The sequence below is a fragment of the Etheostoma cragini genome, chromosome 22 (genome assembly GCF_013103735.1).
Source record: "Etheostoma cragini isolate CJK2018 chromosome 22, CSU_Ecrag_1.0, whole genome shotgun sequence".
NCBI classification, from domain to species: Eukaryota; Metazoa; Chordata; class Actinopteri; order Perciformes; family Percidae; genus Etheostoma; species Etheostoma cragini.
This window is the reverse complement of record NC_048428.1, coordinates 17,602,350-17,617,287: the sequence shown is the minus strand read 5'-3', so window position 1 is coordinate 17,617,287 and position 14,938 is coordinate 17,602,350. Positions and strand designations below refer to the sequence as shown.

Below are 14,938 nucleotides of genomic sequence, written 5' to 3'. Positions count from 1 at the left end.
TTTATCTGCCTCCAGCTTCAGTGGCCTGACAGACAATGAGGATATGACCATCTGAATCGATACAGCCAATCCCCCATGATTAGGTCATCCATTAGTTCACTTGATCTTTCGACCCTCTTACATAGCATTAGATGAAAATATAATCGCTCAATACTCGCCGGATGATTAGTCCAAATCCCCGCTTCTCAAAGAGGAGAAGCAGGATGTTTTGATGCAGCATATGCAAATAAGTCCGGCTTTTGTATTTCAGTCATGGTGCCGGAGTCAGGGGGATGTCAACTCCCTAGCCGTGTCCCTCGAACATCAAGGCCTATCTGCTCCTTCTGATCCCTGGCTCTCTGCAGCCTTATGACCACCATGTAGTGAAATGCATGTTTACATACTGTGTGCAATGAAAAACCCACTCTGAGAGATACAGAGCGCCTGAAAGTGTCTGAGCTCAACAGAACGAAAAATCAATCAACAAAAAGAATTGGAATAAAATAAAGAAACAATTAAGGGGGCATTTTAACTGTCTCGGTGCAATTATGGAGAAGAGAAGGAGTCAGAGATGAATTGCAACAACCACTAAATAGAATGCAGTTTGATGAATCACAACACCACTGTCAAGATCACAGTGTTAAAAAAGGTCACTTGTTGTGAATCATTGCTCCGCCAGCACAAAAGAAAGCAAAGGCCGACGCAGTGTAATAAATTCTATTTTTACAAACTTAGAAACTTTAATTAAAACGAATTAAACTGAAAATATACAGTAAGGACATTTTTTAAACTCTAATGTGGTTTTCTTATCTGCTTCTGCAGAATAGGAAGAAGCAGATCATGGGCGGTTGTTTCAACCTTATTCCGCTACTCTTGTTTGCTGTGGCTGACTGCATGTTAAGTGTTTTACGTCTCTGCGGTGCTGCTCAGAAAACATATGTTATGACAACTCTTTAGCTGTGAACACAGCGACATGTTGTCTGTAAATGTCCACTGGGGAAATCAATACCTAGTTTACAGCTGAAATTGTCCAGTCAATGTACTGATCATCTGTTTCCAATGACAGGGAAAGGCATTTACTGGAATTATAATGTCAATTGTCTTTTAGCAGGTCAGAGATTGACCAGCAGTTACCATTACTTATCTTGCTGTTTAGAGTATTTATTCATTTGTATCAGTTAGAGCAATAATACTATCAGGCGGTACATGGAAAGACATAGCTCAATTAACTAAAGAATTTTTAACTGTTTGATTAAACATATGTATTGGCCAGCTGTAGCTCTGAACTCTACATGTTGATTAAGAGTTGAAACAAGTTAGCAAGCAAGCAGAGATGTGTAAACAACTAAACGTAATGGCCAGGGTAATCTATAAACAGTTAGCTAAAGGATAAATAGTCCAGATACTGGAGCTAAAAGCAATAGATAACATTTTGAAATATAGCTGAATGTATAGCCTAATGTATAAGACAGATAAACCTAGCTAAAAGTAACGGATGAGGAAGTATAAATAAGTATAGATATAGTATAGACAGTATAAATATGTCAAGTATTAAATAAATGGATATAGGCTTAATTGCCTTTTATTACTGCTTTTTGAGATAAAAATGTATGAATACTGTATGTACAGTATGTTGAATGTCTATTGGACTAAAGCCCTGGTGGCAAGGATTTTGTTCTTTTCTTTACGTGCCCGTAAGGAGAAATAATAACTTTAAATTAGCAGCTGAGATTTATCAAGAATAACTAGAGCTGGGAAAAATAATCAATTCTTAGATGCATCGCAATTCTCTTTAGAACGATTTGATGCAGATTTGATACAGATAAGTTAATAATAGATTACATTTATATACCTTATTCTCAGCTCCTCCTACCCGTCTCTGTGCTTAGCGCAGAGTTTTTCCTGTGTGTCTCTATAAAGTGTAACGTTAGACAGCCAAGCACCAGCATTATTAGATCTTGGTACAAGCATGCTGCATGCTTTTTGGCTCACTGACTCTGATGAGATTTACTCCTTAGGTATTAAAATTTGGTATTGAATGACAAGGTATTTTTCGATACTCAATTCTAAGTGTTGAAGTCGATACCCACACTTAATTATGTAGTGGCAAATATGCAGAAACCTAACTTGATTGTCCTTGGAGGTCATATTTTATTATTGCTCGAATAGCCGCTTCAGTAAACCTTAACTGTTTTTCTTGTTAGTCTGTGAACAAAAAGACCCATGGAGCGGTGTGTCACAGGGGAGCAGATAACAGTCAGCCAGGTGAGCCGAGGTCAGAGCATCCTGCTGAGCGGAGGAGGTTGGGGTGGAGAAGTAATGGAGGCATGGCAGTTAAATGCCGGGGCTGGCCGCAGGATCCAGAGGGAGCGGGACACGGGCCACATCACCTCAGGCATCTTCTGACCGCCGGTGATTGATGGGGAAGAGCTGACGAGCCGGGCTCCCAATGTCACTCTCCAATTAAATAACTCACCGCTGTACTGCAGCCTCTCCCACCCCCTCACCCCCTCCTGTAATACACCTCCCTCTTCTCCTCCCTTTCACCTCTCCCTCTATTATCACACACCCACTGTCCCTCTGTACTCGGTCTCCCTTTAAGATGAGTTCTTACTTAGTATAGCTTTCCTCACTTTTATCTTTTTGGCCTTATGCTCCTTTACTGTGCCCTTTACCTCCAACAACATTATTCTTCCTCTCATTCCACTGCATTGTGCAGTAGTTTATTTTTACCTGCCCATTGTCCCATCTGTCTAATTTCATCTTTGCTAACTGCCCTTCCTGGCATGACAGGCAGAGGCTGCTCTTTCTATTAGTTTGGGTCAATGCTCCTTTTCCTAAATGACTGAAAAGAGCTGCACAGTTGTAATTCATCCTGTCTCAAAAATGTGAATAGCATGATGAAAAACACAGAAGATACTTCTTGGGTGACTAATGATCAGGACTGTGTTTAAGAGGAAATGGAATGTTGACTTACGTGAAAACAGGTGTAAATATTGTGAAATAATTTACGTAAAAATTAGAGTTCAAACTGTTTACACTGCCAAGGCTGCAAGAGAATAGTTTTATATTCTGTGCAAATGCATGGGTTATGAACTGTTATGTTTACTGTCACTAATTAGGAATGTATACTGGTTTGGTTTCAAAGGTCTGTGTAGAGGTGCAGTAGAGAACCCGGCCTCTTGCTGAATTCCTCTGTCAGTGCAGGAGTTCAGTTTGCAGCTAATTGGATGAAAAATAAAACTCTGAATAGAAAGTAGAGCCCAGATATCCAGATGTGGAACTTCAAAAATTGGTCTTTTAAAAAGTCAAGTTCTACAGTCTGAACAATGCAAGTAAAAGGAAGGAAGGATGTCCAATGGAATTTATTTGCACACAAAAGTAATGTGGCCTAATTCTTTTTTTCTATTCTTTTTTATGTGTGTTATGTGACTTGCTGGATTTAATAAGTTCTCAGTGTAAAGGGGGAGGTGTTTAATCCCTCTCGTTGGTGGACGGTGTCAATCATTTTGTATTGATTTTCTCTTTACCAGCATGGAAATCATTTAACAGTTCGCATGCAATCTGCTGCCAAAAACCTGGCAGGTTTGGAAATTCGGCTCCTCGTTCCCTCTGCCAAAACGCTGCGTGTGTTTCTGGCGCCCTTCTCGACAAATTATTTTGGTCAAACTATTTCGACAGGCTCTGTCCACTTCACTCGGCGAGGAGTTGGCTCAGATGAGAGCGTTTTCTGTCTCGGCCGGAGCTCCGACTCTCCTCGCTGCTGCGCGTACCCTGTTGCCTATAAGAGAGCGATAGATACATACAACCCTGCAGCTGGGGTTCCCTGCACAGAGGCAACACTGCGCAGGATACGAAGAGAGGGAGAGGGAGAGAGAGAGAGAGAAAGAGAGGGAGGGGGGAGAGACGGAGAGGGAGATCAGACTTGCCACATCCCTGCCAAGGGTGAGCATTTACGCGCGATCCAGTAGCCGGTCTCCGGCAGCCCTGCTCTGCTTTCAGGACTAATTTTATCATGAAAACTTTTGAACTCTTTCTATTCACATAAGCTGTTTTTTTTTCTATTTGTTGCATGGAGAGAGAGAGAGACAGCGAAAAAAACTACTTTTAGCACCATACACCATCTGTGCGTCGGTGAAGTTATTCCATCTTCTTTTGGTGAGTGATTCCAATAGATTTTTAAAGCGCAGTGAGGACAGTTTCAATCATCCTACAATGCATCGCAGTCCATTCATGGTCTACTTGTGTATTCTGTGCGCTTTTGTCCCGTGGCTTATTTTGTGGCTAATTAGTATTCCATGGACACAGGTTTCCTGCGGCGGCCGCTCACATTAGGTTTTACTGTCGGTGTTTCCGTGCTGCTTGTATCCCCATATGCTTGTATTTGTGCTTATTTGCCACCGTCCCCTGATTTTCTTTCACCGCTTCTCCAAACCCTGAAGTTGTTAAGATGCTTAATCGATCCGTGTTGATGATGCGAGCTGTTTTTGTATCGGACAAACGTCTTTTTTGATCGATTCGGGAACAGGTGCGCCCCTGCGAACTTTTTCTGCATGGTGCAGGTGTTGACAGCTAATGCGCAATGATTGATACTTAACAGAAGGGTCAAATCAGTCCGGTCACGTCGGTGCGCAAGCCGAGCACAGGGCTACCTGCTGATTTACACTGCAAAGAGTCCATGTCAAAGAGTCGCTGAGTGCACAACTAGGCTGCAAGATCTCTTATTATTAATGAGAGGTGATAAAAAACTGCAAGCAAGGTAAAACCTGTACTGCTGTTCATTGAAATTAAGGATTTTCTAAATTAAAAGATCTATGCAATTTCAGATTAATATACCTCCACGTTTCCAGAAAATTAATGGAACTAATAACTTGAGTGGGAATACGAGGAAAAATTTGGCAAGATGCTTCACTTGTTAAAGGACAAAAAATAGATCCGTATACAATAAAATGATGGGACATTTATTGCAGTGCAGTTCAGTTTTGAAGCAAAAGGCATCAACTTATATGAGACAACTGAGTGTGCAAAACAGCAGATGTGTTTGTGTTGCCTGTAAGTCCTGTACAGTCCCACAGTGAGTGGAATATACAATGACTTAGTATCATCAGCAGCATTGACAATCTCTGTAAGGACAGGAAGGTATAGGTTTGGGTCAAGAAGTCAGGGTCTCAGTTTAAAAAATAAAAATAAAATATAAAACACTCATTCTTTAAACAGACTTGTTTTTTTAATCTTTTTATCATGGGAATAGGAATTTGAATGCACGACTGACACATGGTAGTGTCACACCTCTGTCATTTGCATTGATCAATTATCCCCTTGTTGTTTGGTAGACAGACCAGCAGTTCTTCATCATAAAACCCAATAGCATCTTTTCATGAGCAATATTAAAAGAAAAGGCAAATAGTGTAAAGTAACTCTAAAAGTCCTCTATTGAACTATTTACAGATGTTGCATTTTCCTTAGTGCAACATACACATGACTTTCAGGTAGCCTCAAATCTACTAGCGAAGGATTCAAGAGGAGTTCAAATGTATCAGAAATGGGGGGAGACCACCCTACAACCGGGTTCAGGCTCCTGCGTCAGCAGCACTCTGTCTGTACTGGAGGTGTCCTTGAAGACCCAGCAGCTACAGGATTGCTCTTGCTCTGTGTCTGACCCTGTGCCCCAACTTTTCCCTGAAGGAAGACACAGAAAGTGTGAAGGTACAGGAGAAATCACTGAAGTGCCACATTTTTGAAAACCGCCTAACATGCTGTCAATTCTGGAAATTACAAACAGATTCAAATGTCACTTGAAAAAAAAAAGTCCTGATCTAGAAGTTGGGTCACCATAAATACACCGTATACAGCCTTTATGAAGTGTCTGAAGGCATTATTAACTTAGGTTCTGGGCAGTGTGTGCTGTGTATTCTGACCCATGAGTGAAGACACTCAATGATTGAGGAGAATATGGATCAGAGGGAGCATGTGATTGGTTACTGAGTGCTGTAGCACTGGTAATCCTGTTGTGAGACTGGCAAATGGGATTAGAACACTGTGTGTAAGAGAAATGGAGCTGGGGGATGACAAGGAGGCTTTACATTCGTGGCTTTATCTCACATTTTCACTTAATTTGGCATCATTGCTTTGACGCTTCTGCCCAACAATAAGTCTGATTCTCCACAGGGAAACATGGACTTTCGCCATTTTTTGACTCGCTGTTAGACTAAAGTCTTCCAGAAGATGATATTTAGTACAGATTTTTGAGTAATTATTAATCATTTTAGAGCTTGATAAAACATACTTTTTCAAAGCACCAGTACGTAGAGCATTTGACACCACAACCGTGCCAGTGCAGGAACCCAGCTACGCATCAAACAACTAAAACCTCACAGTCCTCCTCCTTTTATATTTAGTTTTTTAGCTATAAAGTCAGTCATTATACTCAGACTCAGGCCTGGTTTTGACTCCTGTACAGTATGGAAAAAAAGCAACTTCCGCAGGGTGATCTAATCCATCACGGTCGACACAAAGCCTTCATGTGTTTTCTTTTTGCCCCGAAGTTTCTCTTGCTTTTCTGCTTCGTTGTCACTTCATTGCGCCAGAGTCGAGTGTTTTCATATCAACGCTGAGTTAATGTACACTATATGCTCTGCCTACTGGCAATCACCTGACACCAACAGGAAGAAGAAGAAATGGAAGGAAGAAATTAGAAAATATGTAGTTATGAGGAAAATACTCATGAAACACTCGTCGCATTCTTCTCCCTGTATTTGTTTGTGAGTAGAGCGGCTGATTTCAATCTGAATCTGACGTCACACGCTTTACATCCTTAACATGATTAACAATATAAATGCATTGACACAGTTGATTTCTCTGCAGCATGAATTGCTTAATAATTTATACAGTAAATCAATAAAAAGTCATTTAATAACAAGCCAATGTCAGCTGCACCCATGACCAGATTAGTGTTCTCTCCAGTCTGCATCTGACTCCCATCTCTTCCAGTGTTCAGGGTTTGAGAAGCATTAACCTGGCCTCCTGGCTCAAACTGACCCCGCGCTGATTTTCTCCTCCACAATAGCACCGCTGCAACCTGCCTTCACAACCCCGTGCTGCCCTGCAGCCAGATCTGCTCCACTTTCCACCTCTACCATTACATTGTCATGCAGAGGCAGTGACTTTAAAATGTGTGTCTCTGCATGTGCACGTTCATATGTTGCAGCCTTTGGCTGCTTTATGTATTGTTATTCATATTAAAGCAGATCAGGGGCGAATGCTTCCACAGAATTACGGCTTCTGGAAAAAGTTGTTTCCGTTAAGAATTTGAACATTTAGAAGTGAAGCACTTTAGAAATAAATGTCCAAGATGCTTCTCACAAACATCTAGGTGTCTTCAAAGTTGACAGTTCCGCATTGATTATTACCACCGGATAATGACTTTGCTATGGAACAATATAACAAATAACTTCAACAGGATGTGCGGTGTGTTGTTTTTATTTTTATTTCTTTTTTTTTTGCTAAGGGTGGGGATGAGCAGAGAGAAAATAAAATGAGAACTGAAGAATCTGTGTGGGAAGAAAGAGGTCACTTTATGCCAAAGCAATTACCTGCGTCGTCCAGGGCTCTGCCAATACTCTTCATAGAGGAGAACGAAAGAGCGGTCAGCAAGGAACTAAATATATGTGTGGTCGAGCTCTCAGTTTCAGAAGACCTCCTGAAGTTAAAACGCCATTTCTGAGTGTATACCATCCCAAGATGTTTCATTCATTTTGCCAGGGAGCTTTTGTGTGTATTTTAATGTGCCTCCTTCAAAATATTTCTGGAGGTAATTCATTGTTACTTGTCAAATCAGACAGATAATACCAGCGCTATTAAAGTTTATGTAATTGCTCAACTATTCAGGACTGCCAGGATATGTTGTGACATGACAAATATCCATCAGCAGCAGACGCTTTACTCTGCTTTGACAAGTCTTCATGTCCTGGCATCTTAGGGGGTGCTGTCACGGTATGATGACGGCAGATAGACAGATCCCCTCGCATGTGCTCGGGCCGGCTATGGAGTAGAGGTCAGGAGCGCTTGGGCCATCGTGCTGCTGACAGCTCAGATTTATTTTTAATCTCGGGGATGAGAGCTCGCCACACAGATCATGTGGCTTGTTAGTGTGGAGTGGCGAGCCCCTCTACCATTATGCCCTGCTCCTTTTACAAAGAAATTGTGACAAAATAATAACCTTGGTGAGGTAAAGCCCAGATAATTGGGAGCTAGCTGAATGGCATTTTATTGTGTTTTCAAAAACAGCCACTTTCATTGGCTGTGAAATGTCTTTGCATTTGTGCAGGTCATTTTCCCTTTATTAACATTTGACCTCACTCAATCGTTCTATACCCTGTTTGCAGGTGAAGGACTTTGTGTTGATTGTATGTACAATATTCACTGCCTATTCATTTTTGACAAATTTCTTCATGATTGGTGAAAAACATCATTAGCATTGCATCAGCAAGCACATTAGTTGCTGTCTGAAGTGACTGCGGTCACAGAGGCAATTTTGCTGACGGTACTTTCTCTCTTCTCTCCTCTATGTCTTTGTCTCTCTCTCTCTCTCATTTTCCCCTCACCCTCTCTCTCTCTTTGTTCTGATAGGTGCCAATTATACAGCCTGCGTGTTGAAGCCTGCCCGGTCGCCACTGACCCTGTTACCCAGCTTTAATGTCAACTCTTTGGCTCCTAAGTGGAAGGAATTACCCCACTTTTAGTTGCCAATCAGGAAAAGAAGAAGAGCAACACAGCAAAATGCAGAGCTTGACTCTTTTTTAACCCATGTGCTCTTTTCAGTGTCAGACTGCTCTTGCTCTCTCGTGAAACAGGGTCAGGACTGTGTGGATAAAACCCTGAGGGTTTTGACATTTTAGCCTCACTGTCTTTTTTTTGTTATATACTTTTGCTCCTCCTCTGGCCGCGGTGCTTTTTGGAAGGGGCCCAGATGATGGGGGGGCGTTGCTCAGGCATATGCAGAGCCCTGGCTCTCTTGGCACTCCTGTTTCCCTTGCAAGAGAGGGGCTGCTGGGGGCTGAATCCCAGCTCTGGGGATCTGGAAAAGTCCCCACACTCTGATCCAGACCCCTGGGAGGCCCTGCTCAGGCACAAACGCAGCTGGGTATGGAACCAGTTCTTTGTATTGGAGGAGTACACAGGAAATGAACCACTCTATGTTGGCAAGGTAAGCGATCTGTGACTGTTAATGGGTCAGCATTAGCACGGCTTAACAATGTTGTTACATGCACATAAAATAACAATTTCAGTCTCCCAACCTTATGGTAAACTGAATCACACATACCCTATTTTTGCAGATCTGGCACCAGGTTTAGCGCACTGTGTACTGTATATCAATTACCTCTTACCATAATGACCTGCAAAATCTGGGACACAGCAGTGTTTTATGGAGTCGTACATATTCCCAATGCCCTATATTAAACGTTAAACAAATGAAAAGACAAAACACAGACAGTGTAGGAAGGTATTCTGCATTAAAATTCCAGCCAGGCTGAAGTATGTGCTCGCACAAATGTGCAGTTTTAGTTAAGAGGCTGGCGTATGACGTGACAAGGTAATTTGCATCGCAATCAATCCCCAGAAAAGGTACATATATGTATATATACTGTATATATTACTCACATGTGTCTTTGACAGTAGGTGTTCTGCCAAAGTACAAGCAGATAGATCAAGGTAATGCATGTTTTCACAGATGAAAAAGTATGAAACCTTCACAAGCTTCATCCCAAATAGCATATTTAACGTAAGGACACACCGACAAAGTGACTAATCATGCATTTATGACATATGGCAACAATGTTATTCTACTATGGATCACATTTCCTCTGGTACAAATGTATGGTGAAAGAAGTGTTCAGATATGATTTGAAAAATACTCAGTTTAAAAATGACTATATTACATATTTGGATTATAATAACTGGTGCATTAATGTTACTATTTTAAAGTGCCTTATATACTGCTGGGTTGTTTAATTTATAACAAATAATTGTATTTTATGTGCCTGCCATTCTTTTATTGTAAATCAGCAATGTAACTCACTGTAAGTAAAGTACAGAACTTGAAAATCATACTTAGTTACATTCCACTTTTGTAAACTAACTTGTAAATAGGCATGTAAGGTAAATGCAACCGAGTGAAAATACACAGAATATCACAGAATTTCCATCTAAATGTAGTGAACTAGATGTACAGCACAGTATAAAATATAAAGAGTGACTTAAAATGTAGACACACGTACCTCAAAATGCACTTAAAGTGATGGTTCGGAGTACCTTCACCCTAAGGTCCTTTGCACCTCGACCTGGAGTCAAATAACCCCCCGAAAGCTTTTTCCTCCTAAGTCTAACGAGTTGTTAATGCTAACTCACCTAACTCAATGTAATTAAAAAAGTACACTATTTTCTTCTGAAGTGGAGTAAAAGTATACATTATAATAAAATGGGAATACTACAGTGTAAAGGCATAAGTCCCTCAAAACATCTTCAACATAACTTCTATCTATTTTCCAGTTGTAATTAACATCCATTATATAATGTTGAAGTTGCCTGTTGTAAATGTGCTGGTTTACACAGTCTTTGGTGTACACAAAGCTTTCAGCACCACTGTGAAAATGGACAGCTCCTGCCTAGAAAATGGCTCCATTGTGTGTGCCGCCGTGAAGGCCAGATGGGTCCTGGATTGGTCTCTAGATCCCTGTTATCTTGGAGAATTTTCTGGTATTATTATTAAATTAGTTTTCATCTTTCCGCTCATCTACAGGATAATCATTCTCATCTGCATGTATTTGCCGGGTCTGCTCCCACAAGCCCATTTCCTTGCTGTCTCTGAACTGGATTAGCGTCTCCATCTGGAATTAGTATACATTTGAATGTCCTATTGTTCTCCTCTCTATTCTTTGGCAGATAGATGCTGCAGGAAAGCATCTAAATCAGAATGAGCGCATTTGTGACACTGCAGGAGTTCAGCCGTAGGTCATTTCTTGTCCAAGCGTCCACAGTATCTTAAAATCCTCTCATGTCTGATTCTTGCGTCCCCAGATATCTAGTGTAACTGACTAGCATCTTCACTTGTGAACATCTGTTGTCTGATTCAGATGTGCCCTTGTCCTGTGTTTCCTATTTGAAAGTTACAGAAGAGAGGCCAGTGCAGTAGGCAGGAATTTTGATTGCTTCTTTTCCTCTACCAATGCTTGTGTCTGATTGCTTTTCTTTTTAGTAAATCCCCAACGACATGAACAGGCTGATTATTCATTCGTTGATGTGTAGAGATCTTCCTCTCCGCGTGGAGTATATGCATTTTCACCCTTATTTTAACAGATGGTAGGGCTGCACAAGATAGTGTTTTGCCGCAGTATACATATCTGGAAAGGCTGCGACATATCGCAAAAGAAACTCAGAGATTTATTGTGTTAGTTGAAAGAAAATATCAGCAGAAAACTGCACTTTAAAATGTAATTGTCAGTTTTATTTCAGTGATTTTTATATCTTGTTGTACTTTTGTATTCAATTCAATGTTCAATTTCTTAAACAAAAGAACTTGCTTTCCTTTCATTTGTTTCAAATTCATGAACAAGTTTGTTGTATTTTAGCCGAATACTGAAAGTAGCAGAAATTCAGAACTGAGTACACTTTGATATCCGTTTATGTATCGCAAGTAATCAATATTGTTATTGCGATATTCAACAACGTTTTCGCATATTTTCCATGATATTGTGCAGCCCTAATAGGAATTATTTGTTTTTCTTTCCATACATGTACTGATTGATTTGTTTGGGTATAAGTGTACTAGTAGTGGTAGCCCTAGCAGTCTAGGGCAAAGACAGCGTGTAAAAAAAACCCGACTGGCTACATCTTTACATCTGACCTCTTGCCCAAGCTCAATCTAACCCTTTCAGAAATATGAAAAATCAGATTCATTTACTCTCCCCAGGCAGAGCCGGCTGCCTGGGAGCTTGAGAAGCTGTCACATTATTTGTTCCCTGAAATCATAGTTGTCACATAGTGTGCGTTTGTTTGGTATCACAAGGGCTTGCCACTGCTGCGCCCTGACCTCGTGACTCAGTGTGAGCGATATGGAAGGGCCTTCTACGTCAAGAGAATGACCTTACTAGAAATGAGTTTGTTATGTAGCTTCTTTAGCAACAAAAAACACATGCAGCTAAAGCTTCATGCACATCTCTGAAATTTCCAGCAGATTATTGGCAGAAACAGAGTGACATTAAAAGCAATTGCTTTTGTCATGTGTGTGCGGGTATCTAATATGACAAACAATAGGACTCTGTGTGAAAACAATGGCACAGTTGCTGCACAATTTGGCCAGTTTTATGGCTGAAATCAAAGAAAAATATGATCTAGTTGCTAGGAAATGGGAAGTCATCATTTCGGCCTGGCTGCTCCCTTTGCATCTGCAGTCAGCCTGGCTTTAATGTATTCTGTCAGATTCAGAATTTCACAACCAAATGTCCTATTATGCCTTGGCACTCTGCCTCTGGTAAGTGTACTGGCCCGGAATCAGCTGCAGTCACATCAAGCCAGTGGAAACATACATTAAAGAACAAACTGCAAGGCCTAACGCCGCAAATTGGTGACACAACTTTAAACAAGCGGGAAAGAAAACGCCGGAGCAACTCATGCACTCAACAAACACTTATTCGTAAACATGATGTGATTAACATTTTTTGCTGGGTGTTCATGTGACTAAATATTTGCAAGTGTTACCAATCTGTAGCTTCTGCTGACTTACCAACGTTAGCAGGCGTGAAGTTTTGCAACACGTTTGAATCTTTGTTTTGGAAACGCACTTTTGTTTTACACTTTGGAATGTCCCTTTTCGTATTCAATAACTTTTGATAAAGACATGTATTTTTTTCCCTTAATTGATTAATGTTGTACACACAGCCTTTATGCTGTATCTCTAGATGTCTTCTTTTTTTGCTATTTTGGCTAACCATCAGAGTTACGGATGGACTTACTGTATTTCAAGTTATTATTCAGGCTCACACTCACAAAAAGGTCTTCCAACACAAATAAAAGAACTTCAATTAGGAGCGAGAAAATGGAAAACATCTCTTGAAAGACAAATCTCTTATATCTTCAAGTGATGCTAAAGAATGCAGCTCACTTTTCTCACACATGGCAACACAGGAAACAGGAGATTTTCATTTTCCTCTTTCAACAAGTGGTACTGTTTGATCGCATTTATTGCAAAACCATTACGCATTTTTATGAGCATGCATCATGAGTAATGTCTGACCTGGTAGCAAGAGGCTGGTTTTTTACATGACAGTAATTCAGTTTAATAATCAAACAATTTGCATCATGGGCATCAGGGATAATCCCACAGATAATTACAATGGAAGCAACATAGCATGTTACTATGCAAGCCGCTTCATTAGCATTCTATTAGACGCTCATTGTCACATGGGTTAGAATCATAGAGCACAGGGTCCTGCTGCAAAGGTCAGTCTCAATAGCGTCTACTCACACTCGCTGGTGCCGCAAACACATTGTCGTGGCTGGTGAGTGGTGAGAGCAGAGAAGAGAGTGATTCAAGCTGACGATGGGGGGGGGGGGGGGGGGGGGGGGGGGGATATCATACACACAGTATACGTGGACAAGAGCTCACAGAGGGGGGAGCTCATGAGACATCCTGGGGGCCTCTGGAATGGTGGGAAAGCCTTTATCAGAGCCAGGAAATCAAAGGGGATAAAAACAGTAGTGTAAACTACACCACAGGGTAGTTATCAACCGGGTGGTGGAAAGGACAGAAGAGGAACATTGTTTACTCTCTCTCTCACCTATAGGGGCCAAGACTGGAGTCAACATCAGCAGCAATTTTTAGATGTTCAGTAAAGAGGTCAGGGCAAAGTCAAGGCAGTGTTGTGTAAACTAAGGCTGAGTCAAGACCAAAATGTGCAATAACCTGTACATTTCATCTAGACACACACACACACACACACACACAGTATATGTGTGCATCTTTAATGGGTCAGCAGAGAATGTAATCTACCCTTCAACATCCAACTTAGTGAAATTGCTGTGGTGAAAAAAGAGCTCAGTTATATGTGCACCAGTCTCTGTAAATATGTATTCACATGCACATTCATTGATTTACAAAGTTGACGCCATTAGACACATGCATCCTAGTGTGTAAGCAACCCAATTTTGTACCATAAACACCACCAAATGAATCTGGATAGTACAGTGTAAGTATGAATCTACAGCCAGCTTGCTTTGCTTAGCATAAAGACTGGAAATAGGGGGAAACCGCTAGTCTGGACATTTATTAGCCGTGTTAACAGCTTAGTTGGAATATTTTGAACTTTTTGGAATAAGAGCACAAAACTGAATATTATGTGCATGCAAATGTAGTTACTGATAATGGTGTAAGTGTTCCCATCCTAATTCCCACAACAAAACGGCCAGTAAAGTGAGACAGATGTCAATCAGGCACAGTTTTGACCCACCCACGCAGTCCTGGGAAAGGTTTAAACAGGCAACATCAGTTAATACATGTGGCCAGACTGGGGGGTGCAGGGGCTTACAGCTGCTTCAACCCTTAAACGGTAAAGCCTGGTTTGCTCCAATGGGTAGTTTACACACTCTAAATTTGATTAATTTGTTAAATTAAAAGGTTGTTCACCAGACACATACATGAACTACAGCCCAGCATTTTCTCTTTTGTTTACAGCATGTTTAAAAAAAAAAAAAAAAAAGACCTGTCCTGGGCAAAGTAGGCAAGAAGCATTATGAAAAAGGGGTGTTGGGTCCTGTGCTGTGATTTATGTCTCATATGTTTGCACTTATCACAGAAGCAGTTTGTCTTTTTGGCAAACTTAAGTTGTTATTAGGGCCCGAGCGCCGACAGGCGGCGAAGGCCCTATTGGAACTGAAGGAATTATTATTAGGGCCCGAGCGCCGA

At 41.0% G+C, this 14,938-nt stretch overlaps 1 protein-coding gene across 1 annotated transcript in view; it reads left to right on the top strand.

The window, feature by feature from the left end:
• The first annotated feature begins 3,649 nt into the window (after positions 1–3,649).
• Positions 3,650–14,938, top strand: part of LOC117938007 (cadherin-7-like) — an 86,176-nt gene continuing 74,887 nt past the window's right edge. Inside the window, exons 1-2 of the mRNA XM_034862317.1 lie at positions 3,650–4,137; positions 8,608–9,184. Coding sequence (XP_034718208.1) covers positions 8,948–9,184 — 237 coding nt within the window. The 5' untranslated portion in view covers positions 3,650–4,137; positions 8,608–8,947. The remainder of the gene's footprint in view (positions 4,138–8,607; positions 9,185–14,938) is intronic.